This window comes from Theobroma cacao, chromosome 9, assembly GCF_000208745.1.
Source record: "Theobroma cacao cultivar B97-61/B2 chromosome 9, Criollo_cocoa_genome_V2, whole genome shotgun sequence".
Lineage (NCBI taxonomy): Eukaryota > Viridiplantae > Streptophyta > Magnoliopsida > Malvales > Malvaceae > Theobroma > Theobroma cacao.
Window position 1 is genome coordinate 31,163,585 of NC_030858.1, and position 11,596 is coordinate 31,175,180.

General features: G+C 32.6%; 2 protein-coding genes across 3 annotated transcripts; both read right to left on the reverse strand.

Annotated features, from left to right (window-relative positions):
* Nucleotides 454-1,410, reverse strand: LOC18589995. The gene has a single exon (XM_007015235.2). It carries the CDS (start codon nt 1,317-1,319, stop codon nt 714-716), a length of 606 nt encoding a protein of 201 aa, XP_007015297.1. The 5' UTR covers nt 1,320-1,410; the 3' UTR covers nt 454-713.
* Nucleotides 6,642-10,353, reverse strand: LOC18589996 (pentatricopeptide repeat-containing protein At5g01110). 2 transcript variants are annotated; one of them, XM_007015237.2, is made up of 3 exons: nt 7,962-10,353; nt 7,798-7,871; nt 6,642-7,492 (listed from the first exon to the last, which is right to left on the reverse strand). In XM_007015237.2, the coding sequence occupies exon 1, from the start codon at nt 10,208-10,210 to the stop codon at nt 8,027-8,029; it is 2,184 nt and encodes a 727-aa protein (XP_007015299.2). In that variant the 5' UTR covers nt 10,211-10,353; the 3' UTR covers nt 6,642-7,492; nt 7,798-7,871; nt 7,962-8,026. The 2 variants fall into 2 exon arrangements, with proteins under 2 accessions (XP_007015299.2, XP_017983955.1); XM_018128466.1 differs by having other exon boundaries at nt 7,798-10,353.

An 11,596-nucleotide genomic window follows, 5' to 3' on the forward strand; every position in this document is an offset into this window, starting at 1 on the left:
CAATGCATAAAGTGTTATCTCACATATAGTTGGCTTATAATATATATATATATATATATATCTCTATACTGCCGAGCTAGTTCCTCTTTGCTTCTTAGTATTAACATTAATCCACATATGTCTAATAAACACAAACAACAATTTTGTCCACTTTATGACAAACTGATCATAAATTTACAGTCAGAAGTTTCATTTGCTTTAGTTTGGGCAAAAAAATTGTAATTTGTCATATACATTGTAATATAGATTTAGGTTTCCTCTCGCTATTATATGAATAGGCACAACAAGGCTTGCTATGTAGGAAACCCAGATAACTAAAAAGGGCAGCAAGATAACTTCCGTCTGGCTTCTGGTCAATCCATTATTTTTTGCCCAATTCCATCCCTATATCTGAATCTATACCAATTAAAGTGGAAATTTACATGGAGATTGATGAAAAATTCAAGAATTGAATGAAACTATAAGCAAAATTAAGATCGATATTTTTGATCGTTGACCACAAATTTAGAACAATCTCTAGCTATATTCAACATTTCTTTGAATTAACAGTTAAAGGGCACGAATCACTCAACAAATTAATGCTATGATCATGTTTGTACAACAAGTGGAAACCATTACTACCTTAAAGTAAAAATTATATCAATGTCTTTTTCCTTCCACCTTCAATGGAAACATCTTTACCTATAGGCAATGATTAATTAGGAATTAAATCACTATTGCTTCTCCTTTTGTTTCCACTCCAACCCTATGAACCTGCAGGGTGAAAACCTGATTTTATACTCCGAGATGGTCTCAAGTTTAGGCGACCAAACTTGTTCTTTAGACCCAACAAGCATCTCGTAATGCTTCTTCAACTCCGGCGTGCTGCAAAGAAAACTATTACCAGGACTCCCAATTTCTTCTTCTCTACTTCTATTAATCAACCTTGTTATAAACTCAGGCACCACCTTGATCAAAACCCTACCATTGGACCCTTTGATATACTCAAAAGGGCAGTCGCCAAAGTTGATTGGAGAAGGTTTAGGGCTGGAGTTTAAGGCAGCGAGAGAAGAGGCCGACAAGACATTGCAAGCAAAGCGATCGAGTGGAAGAACAAAGTAGGTTTGACCCGGCATGAGCTCGTCGTCTATGCCTAAAGCTGGGATGGGGTGACCAATGAAGAAAGAGTCTGCATGGCAAACCATCCTGTCCGGGAACTCAAACATGACCTCGCCGGCGATGTGCTTTCCCGTTAGGATTCTTGTGTTTCCTTCCCAGAAGATTAGCTTCACCAAAGACCTTGAATTAGGATGGAAACATGGAGATATTGAATTGCCCATAGGATCAGAGAGAGAGATGATCTAACAACAAAGGGAAAGGCAAAGATTCTACAGTTGGCGTTGGTTGCATACATAAGAGAAAACAAACAAGAGGAAGGCTTATATTTATATCCGAGAGAAGGGGAAGGGATTGACTTGGATAAAGTCCATGTTTGTTCTCTTGTAGAGTTCGATGGGGTCGGTGGTCAGCAATGCCGGCTTTGAAAACTCTTTCTCTCGCCCTCTCTCAAAATCAAGTGGGTGTGCGTCTCCTTAAAAATTTATTACACTTCCTTATTTCAACTAATCCAAAACTCACCTCAATTTACCTTTGCCGCAAACTCGATCTTTGTTTACCATTTGTAAACTTAAAGTTTATTAGTAAACTTATATATATATATATATATTTGTTATAAAAACAACAATATATAAACGCCAAAACCTTTGGCCCCATGCATGGTAGATATATATAATACGCATGTATTTCCCTTTCTTGAATCCTCCCCTTTCATCAAAACTAAAAATTAGATATGATTTCAACAATGATACTAATATGGTAAAAATATTGTAAAGTTTATAATTAAATTAAGGCTAAATGCTTGTTTTTAGAATTTGACATTTATCAAATTTTTTATATTAAAATCCAACCTATTATTTTGTTTAAATTAAGTTGTAACTTTTTGAATTTTATTTATTTGAAGAAAATAAATGACAAAAAACAAAAACAATGAATAGTTTCTATATGAAGGTAATCCTTAACAAATATAGATTTGAAACCCTTAATTCTATTAATAGTAATTTACTAATTTTTGTCATCAATTTTTCTTAAATGGATAAAAACGAAAATGTTGTATCCTATTTTGAATAAAATCTTAAGTTGGATCTTGAAAGGAAAACTTGACCAAAAAAAATTATATTTTAAAATAAGCATTTAACTTTAAATTAAATATTTCCCTGTTAGTGTATAAAAATAAATAGCTCATAATTTCATTTTGCAGTATCAATTGATTATAATAAAGTAATATAAAGTTCAAATGATCTCCTCTATCTATCAGGAGGGTTCAGCGTATATTATATTTATTACTATATAAAGCAGGTGAAAGCACAATTATATACTTCAAAATCATCTTTGGTCAACTCCTTCTTGCCTTTAGGCAGGGAGTAGTGCAAATCATTTTGCTCGTTCCAACCCTAATTAATTAACTTAATGACATTTTAATTGATATCTTTAACTCAAAATCACTTTGCCATGCTCTCGAGTTATAGTCTTTGATATTTGCAAATATTTTGTCAATAATTCTTTTCAGGAAATCATTTTAAGATATATATAGATATTGCCGATATTACATTTTAAATATATTTTATTAGTTATTTAAATAATCTCTTGCAATTATCATAATCTATCAGTTAGTGATCAATATATGGAGCGAACTCTGGCAAAAAAAGAAAAAAAAAATTCAAATCATATAGTTAATTTATGTTTAGAATAATTGGCTTGATGGAGGCCTCCACTCCTTACATTTCTATAAATGAAGGAGGACCATGCAGTGAGGGTCACATGTCCTTGTGATTCGTTGACTGTTCTTGCTGGAAAAAAGCTTCCATAGAACTCTCATGCAATGCATACCCAAAAAGGGCAGATTAATTAGACTCAACCAAACTAATAAATAAGCAGCAAATGCACTTTTTTTTTTCCCTTCAAATTCAGACACGTCGGCCTTCCTCCAACGTACGAATGGTTGAGATGGAGGGCGCCTGTGGGTAGCTGAGAATCAATGATCGTCTTTACTCTTTAGCAATGCTTAAAGTCCGTTCGACTAAGATTCGTATGTTTTGTTTACTGACCATACTGTAAATCTTGTACTATATTTATGAATGTTGACTATTACCCAATGTTTTGACTTGAAAAGAATATACACTTTGATTCTGTGAAGCTGCGACCTTTAATCTGGTTTTTCGGTTTGAATTTATTAAATTCACATGTCGATCGGATCATTAAATCGTGGCTATAATTACATGCCGATAATTCATAAATTTTTGTTGGGAAATAACCCAAACTTGAGCTCTCGTTAATATTAAGTTCTAAGGGTCGAGAGATTCCCAGAATAGGTTGAAAGATTTACTCAAAATCTGTCAAATACTAATATATATATAATACGGGGAGTAATTGCATTTGGAGTTAAACTATAGCTATCGCTGATTTTCATGGAGTGTGGAGCTGACATTTTTATCAAACCCTGTCGGTGGTAAAATCTTTTGAATTCAACCTTCCTTTCCAATTGACGAGATATGGAGAATTGCTTAAGCAATTTCCAAGTTGACCCTGAGTTTGCATGGAAAGCAAGTACGTAGACCTCGTGTTAGAAAAATTTTATTGTATCGCTTTCCAATTTGCTCCTCAAAAGCAGGCAAGGGCTTTGATTGTCCAATGCATACCAAATTAGTTATATGTTAACATAAAGTCTTATATTGGTTGGAAAGATAGCGAATCTCGAGAACCTTTTATGTTAATTAACATTATTTTATTTTACACTGATTTTAATCTATATTCGTAATTATTGTACATGCATTTTCATTCATCATAAAACAACAAAATATTAACATAATAAAAAAATTGAAGTTACAATATATTTGTGTAGGTAGCTTATGTTACTGTAGCTTTATGATATTGATTTTTTAAAAAAAAAATTTGAGAAAGGGGAATTCAAACACACCAATCACACACATAAATAATAAAACAATTCTCTCTCTCTCACTTAATTAAATAACAACAAGGAGGAACCAATTATTTCTTGAACTCTCGAAGTTTGAGTAGACCAAGTTTAGGGTTCCAAAAATATCAAATTTCCAAAATATGATTAAGGCTGTACTGCTGAATTCTGATTGTAGTGACATGAAACATAGTATAATTAATCAATATGGCCTCATCTTTCTTGTACTTTTACGCATGCATGTGACAAATTCAAACAGCTTTTAATAAAAAGAAAGGGCAGTAGTTGCCCAATCGATGAAAATTTAGTGGGTAGTTAACTTATAGAAATAAATAATTATTATACAATAATCGATGTATAAGTTGACATTTCATCCTGATTTTCACCCATAATTATCAAGTTTTGATTGGGATGTGATCATGAGTTTATGCAAATTTGGGATGAAACCAAGTTATGTTTGAAAAATCGTCCAAAAGTCAATTTTACGCTATGAGAGAACAAAAATGGCATTTGACATCTTAATAAAGAAATCACGAGTATCAACAGTTGGGGATTTCCTGAAGTCTTTAAGTGGGGAAAACAATATGCACGAATAACACGTGAAGCTTTTTCAGAATATATTGTTGTATTTATTTATTTATAGTAGTTTATATTATACAAAATAGTATTATTCTTCTGCTAGCAACATTAATCACAACAGATGGGTTCCTTTGAATTTTGCTTAATGTTTTATTTGTTTCAGACGTAAGTGAGAGATGTCATAATTAAGAATGAATACAAACAAAAGCAAAGTTGGAATAGTCCTTTAACATTAATCCCTGATCATTGCTTGTTTAAGTGGAATACAAAAACAACAACAAATAAATAAAGGTCAAGCATCCTGCAAACTGTTTACAATTTCACGCCCACAAATTTGATCTCTTCTAATTAGTCTATGTATATACTGTAAATTGTCATTGAAAAGGCAATGAATATTTGACTTTACCCTAAAGCTCCACCATCTTCTCCATCATCATTACATATCTTTATCCACTTTGCAATTATTTTCTTTAATCTGGCAATGATGTTCTTATCATATTCGTTAAATTCTCCTCTGTTTGAATTTGTGAAGGCAACTAGTGATGAACTTTACATGATTTCTTTAACATAACAGCTTGAAATGGTCATATAAAGCAAGTTGCAAATGTAAGGTTGGAAAAAGATGGGGCAGAAAAGTCTCATAGAGTAGTAGTGTACGCCAAAGGGGAGAAGGGATTAATTGATGTCATTTTGACAAAAGAAATGTGCAGCTGCCAATATATATACATGCCATCTCAAACCAAAACTTATCCACTCATTTACTTAATTAAAAACCCTCCATGCCATGACTCAGAGATATATGCCTGACTCCAAGGTGCCTCATGTTGTAATCGTGATTGTCATTTTACAAAAAATTAATATCTAAGTAATGTCTATATACTGGAAATTGACGATGATGTATAATTAATTTATACTTAACTTAGAATGATTAATGATTTAACAACAGAAATAATACCAACTGCTAAGATTTAATGCGTTAGCTATAAAATCTTTCTCCTTAATCTACAACTCTTTAATGTGTGAAATTCTTAATATTTTCTAAATAGGAAAAAAGATTTAACTTTACTTTTATATAGTGGATTTTTAGTTCCTCCTATCATATGATTTAGAGTTTTTTATGGAGGTTTATATCAATAAGACCACATTTAATATTGGAGTCTAGCTTATTTTATTAGATCATATTGTGAATTATAATATTGTGTCCTTATTAATACTAAATTAACTTAGTCCAATTTTAGTAAAAGGCAAAGTAAATTAAATAATGTAATTCTACACTTTAATTATTTAGGAAAATCTAAAAACCTCTCTCTTAAACTACCTTATTTAATTTCAAATTTTGAAAAAAAAAATTGTTTTTAAAAATGACTCACAAACTAAGACAATTGAAAACTTTATGAACTCAATTTAAAAACAAAATTTGTCTTACTGTTCTATCCAATAAAATTTTGTGATATCAAAACATGAACTCAATGTTTTAGTGTAACAATGAACAACAACACTTTCTTGATGATCTATTTCTTGTGTTATATTCATTTGCAATCACTTTAATTTCTACTTTAAGGTGTAATGCAAACCCAACATTTGACCAACAAAATAAAGAAAATAAATCAAATAATTTGTTGAAGATAAAACCAATATTTAAAATATGAAAACGAAATATTAGAGCTTTATAAATAACTCCCATACTAAATGTATAAATTTGATGAGTGAAAAAAAAAGAAAAGAGAGTGACCAATATTTAAAATATTGAATTAAGAAAACAAAAACTATAAGTCAACATATAATATGTAAGGCAAGATATTTTAAAATAAAAAAAATAAAAAAGGCTGAGCTAACTCATAATGAAAAGGGGAGAAAAAATGGCCAAAGATGGCATTCACATCTCTTAGAAAGCTACTATTTATTTATTGTTAATTAGTACAACTCCAAAATTCCCATCTTCTCCCGTGTAAGTTAATTTGTAATGCTGAAACGAGAACTCCTTTTTGACTGAAGAAGTCAGGGCTGTGGGATCCCAAATGATACAAGGTAAATTACAGAGCCAACCCAGAGGTTACCATGTAAAATTGTTTCTTCCCCTTTTCGGATTAATGAAAAGCAGGGCAACCTGCTACAACAGCATACCAAGGGGCCGCTAATTGACATCAGAGAACAAGAACGGAACAAAGAAGACAACAGAAAAGGAAAAGCATAGAAACCTCCACTAACAACAGTACCAGCAGATCAAATAAAAGAAAGAAGCTGCCAACAAAGAAATACAAAGAACACAACAGACCAGCAGCCACAATAAGAAGCAAAATCAACCACATGACTTTCTAAACTAACGTCATTTTGGAAAAAGGAGATCTTCCCATTTTAGATCTCCTGGCTACATCATCTGCTTTTTATCAGCCCATCTTTAAACGTAACCTCCTACCACTTTGGAAGGGACTGCAGAAGTAACCAGAGGTTCCAACAATCTTCTGAGCTTTGTTTAGGAAAACTTGCCTTCTTCCTTTTTGATCTCAGATTTACTCCACTGGATTCATACAACCCCCTCACCATTTGGATAGAAATTAGTGTATTTATCATCTGTACTACAGAACTCCATTAGAGATATGCCCCCTTCAGTCAGTCAATCACATCCAATCCAATAAATCATTATTAACTAGTTTACATGTCGGTTACCCATGCTCTGAAACACAAGAAATCTAATTGTTGGCTTGTCAATTTGTCAATCATGCCTTGAAAAAGTTCAACAAAAGATTTATTGTATTGCCTTTCACCATTTAAAAGACACACATGCTGCAACTCCTTAGAGCTCTATCTTGTCTCTCTCATCTGCCTTCCAGCATTTGCCAAACCATACATGCTGCAACATATTAGAACTCTACCCTGTTCCCTCTTCTCCTTGCATTTGTTCACCTAACATTAATGAGTTTCAATATCTTTCAGCTAAAAAATTTGAAGGGCAAACTGATTTCTGCAAACTTCAAATGTACCATATATAAAAATTTTTCTGGGTGATATTATCCCAAAAGATGTTGAGTATTTATAGAAATATGTATGACGATGAGATGAACTCTTTCTTTTAGAGTGAATGGTTAATATATTGTTGAACAAAAAATGAAAAAGAATCAAAGGCATGGAAACAGACTGGCTCACATCCCTTGTCTGATGTCTCCTGTGAGCTGACTAAATGCATTGACTTCACTATCTGAAATTCTCACCTGAATATAATGAACATCAACTCTAGAGTGACAAATTCAGATATCTGCTTCACTGTATCCTTGACCATTCCTGACTAATGCTTAGACCATAGAGATTAAAATCATCAATCATGGAACTCTATTGCAAACTATAAAGAATTATGTATGAAGACAGGAAAACTAACCTTCAGTATATATTTGGCACAGAACAAAATTAACAAAGTTCATCAGATATTTCAACCAAGAATGATTAAAACTGATCATCAGGCACAAACCCCCGTTGCACCATTTCATCATGAAACTGAAATGCCGCCTTTAAGTTGTCCTGGGTGACATGTCCATTTATGAGTGATGTATATGTAGACCTATCAGGATCTATGCCTTTCTCAATCATCTTCCTTAATACCATTTCAGCTTCTTGCATTCTACCCTGTCTACAAAACCCATTCAAGATCACATTGTATGTAATAACATCAGGCAAAAGCCCTTGATTCTCCATCTTGTTAATCCAAACAAAAGCTTTGTCCATATTCTCTTCTTTGACAAATCCATTGATAAGAGTATTATATGAGATGCTATCAGGAATAATTCCTTCTGATGTCATCTTGGATAAAAACTCGTCAGCCCTTGATGCATCACCTGATCGACAATAGCCCTTGATGATACTGTTACAAGTAACAAGAGTGGGCTTAATATCATTCCCAACCATTTCATCCCACACTCTGAATGCTTCTGAAACATGACCTATGCTGCAAAACCCATTTATCAGAGTTCCATAAGAAATGTGATTAGGAAGAATCTTTCTAGATATCATGCCAACCCAGAGCTGCTTGGCTTTCTCCATTTCACCTACCTTGCAAAACCCATCAATTAAGGTGTTGTATGTCACAATGTCAGGCTTAATATTCCTTTGAGTCATTTCATCAAACAAACTTAGCGCCTTCTTCATATTTCCATCCTTACAATGTCCATGAATGAGTGTTGTGAAAGTGTAAAAATCAGGAAAGACACCCCTTTCTGCCATCTCATGCAATAGATTGTCTGCTTCGGTGAGCATCTTCTCCCTGCACAGCCCATTCAAAATGGCATTGTAAGTAACAACATCCATACTACATCCCTGCTCTAGCATTTCATTCCTCATCTTTAAGGCCTCTGACATGATGCCATTCCTGCAATACCCATCTATAAGAATAGTATAAATCACATTATCTGGAACCAAGCCAGCTCTCTTCATATTATTAAAATACATTAAAGCCTGATCAAGATGTCCATTTCTGGAAAACACCCCAATAAGAGAACTAAAGCTAATCAAATCAGGAACAAAACCTCGATGCAACATTTCACTGAAAATAACTTCGACTTCTGATATATTATTTTTTCTACAACTCTCAACAAGCAATGTGTTATAAGTAGCAGTATCAGGACTCAACCCTATCTGCAACATCTCATCCAAAGCTTCCTTTGCTTTTTCAAAATTTCCTCTCTTACACAACCCATATACGATTGCATTATAAGTAAAAAGACCCGGCTTCAACCCTTTATCTGACATTGAGTTCATCAACTTAAAAGCTTCTTCCACATGCCCTTCATGGCAATATGCATTAATTATTGTATTGTATGTCACAATATCAGCATGAACCCCCTTCTCTTCCATTTCTGATAAGAACGACTTAACACTACTGATCTTGCTATCTTTACACAAAGCATTAACCATAATATTTAATGTATAAGCATTTACTTCAACCCCAGCTCTAACAACTTCCCTATACACGTCCCAAGCCAGAGCAACCCATCCAATCTTCACTAACCCACCAAGAAGACTATTACAAGCATTAATAGAAATACAAAAACCTTTTCTTCTCAAAATCCTAAACACCTCGGATCCTTCTCTTAACTTCCTAGCTTGCACATAAGTCCTAATTAACAAATCAAAAACTGAGTAATTCGACCCAAAATTCCCACGTGTCGAAACTAAAGACTCCACGATTTCAACACGCGAAACCCCACTCTTCCTAACCATCCTAAGAATCAGAGCCTGCGCATCAGATAACCTTCTACATTTCACAAGAACATGAATCATTGCACTTAAGGACATGGAAGAATGCTTAAAATTTGAGCAGTTAACTACAAGAAAATCAACAAATCTTTGACCCAACTGCAAATTATCACGGCAATGCGAAAGAACCTCAGCTACAATTAATGGGTTTAATCGAAATCGGTAATTACGCAAAGAATTCATATTACCTTGCTTTAAACTAAACAGAATCTTCTCCACCATGAAAGAATACGGTGCCCCATTTGATGGGGTTTGAAGAGTTCTGACATCAAAATTATGGTAATGATTTTGATTGGGAAGGGAAGAGAGAGGAAGAAATTTGTGGGGCCAGAGAGTTTTGAGAGGTATATTTCGTAAAAGGAGCCGTTGAACTGCCATTTTTTTTAGAAACGGAGCGGTTACTGGGTTAGTTAAATGTTGTTGCAGGAGGAACGAGAGGAATCCTTTATTGATTTCTGCAAGGAAAGGTGAAGGGGTAGATTTTATATGAAAAAGGAAGACACACAACAAGGAGCTTCCAATTTGATGCTCAATGACAAATAACAATGAAAACAAATATGTGACAATTAAACAATTATAAATATTAAAAAAATGGGTAGCCTAAGACGAATATGGAGAATGAAAATTAAAAATTTAAGATAAATTAGGAAGAATAGTAAAATAAATATTATTCTTAAAAAATCAAAATTAAAAATTTAACTTTTTGAATTTATTGTTTAGTCTCTCAAATTTTAAATTTATTTGATTTACTATCCTGCATCAAATAAATTAACAATAAATTTAATTAATTTAAGAGAATAATAAAATGATTTACTATCCCGCATCAAATATAATCTCTTAAATTAAACGCAGTAATTAGAGGATACATGACATTTACCTACTATATCCACATTTGAAAAGTTGGGTTAAAAATATATATATATATATATAATACTTNATATTGGTTTCATTTTTATTATATGCTAGTTTGTTAAGTTTAAATTCTTGTATAAACAGAATTATACACTATTTTCAAGAAAATAATTGAAATTTTATTAATAACAAAATTATTAATTTCATACACTATCTACCTGTTAAAAATTTTAATTTACTATAATTTTTTAAAATTTTCTATAATTTAACAAACTAAGGTGAATTTCTATATTAAGTCAATATCAATTGATTCATAAAGCTAAATTCAATCAGGATTTTCTTAATAATATAAGCATATAATAAAATTCTTATGAATTAATTTGCCAACAGTTATAACTTGAATTTTCCTTTTACAATAATGATAGATTTTGAAAATGAAAATCGATATTCACACATTCATTGTTGAAGGTTTTAATTTTTTTGAAAAAAATAAAAAAAAAAAAAGAAATATTTTGCTAAAAGTGAAACGTTAGAGGGGAGACAGATATTTTTCTAAGATGACGTGGCAAAAACTGATTGGAGATAGGCACCTCATCGGACGTGGCTTATTTAAAAAAACATAACAAACCCAAATCTGTCAACTTATTGTGACCTGATGCGGTGCGTTTTCACCAGGGATTTCTCTAAAATTAATATAAACCCACACAGGTAACAGCACTGTTCCAATTCCACTACGCAAAACCCAAGCATCTCCCTCCACGTGTAAAGCCAGTTTACTCAAAATTCCCCTTCTGCAAAATTTTCCAAACACATCTCCTTTCCTATTGGCAGTCACAATATTCAAAATGACAGCACCCTCAACTACAAATAAACAACAGTGTTAATACAAAATTAACACCAGCTTTGACCTTT

What these genes read in the sequence shown, in the direction of transcription:
- LOC18589995 (XM_007015235.2), bottom strand. Translation starts at nt 1,319, where the DNA reads ATGGGCAATTCAATATCTCCATGTTTCCATCCTAATTCAAGGTCTTTG.
- LOC18589996 (XM_007015237.2), bottom strand. Translation starts at nt 10,210, where the DNA reads ATGGCAGTTCAACGGCTCCTTTTACGAAATATACCTCTCAAAACTCTC.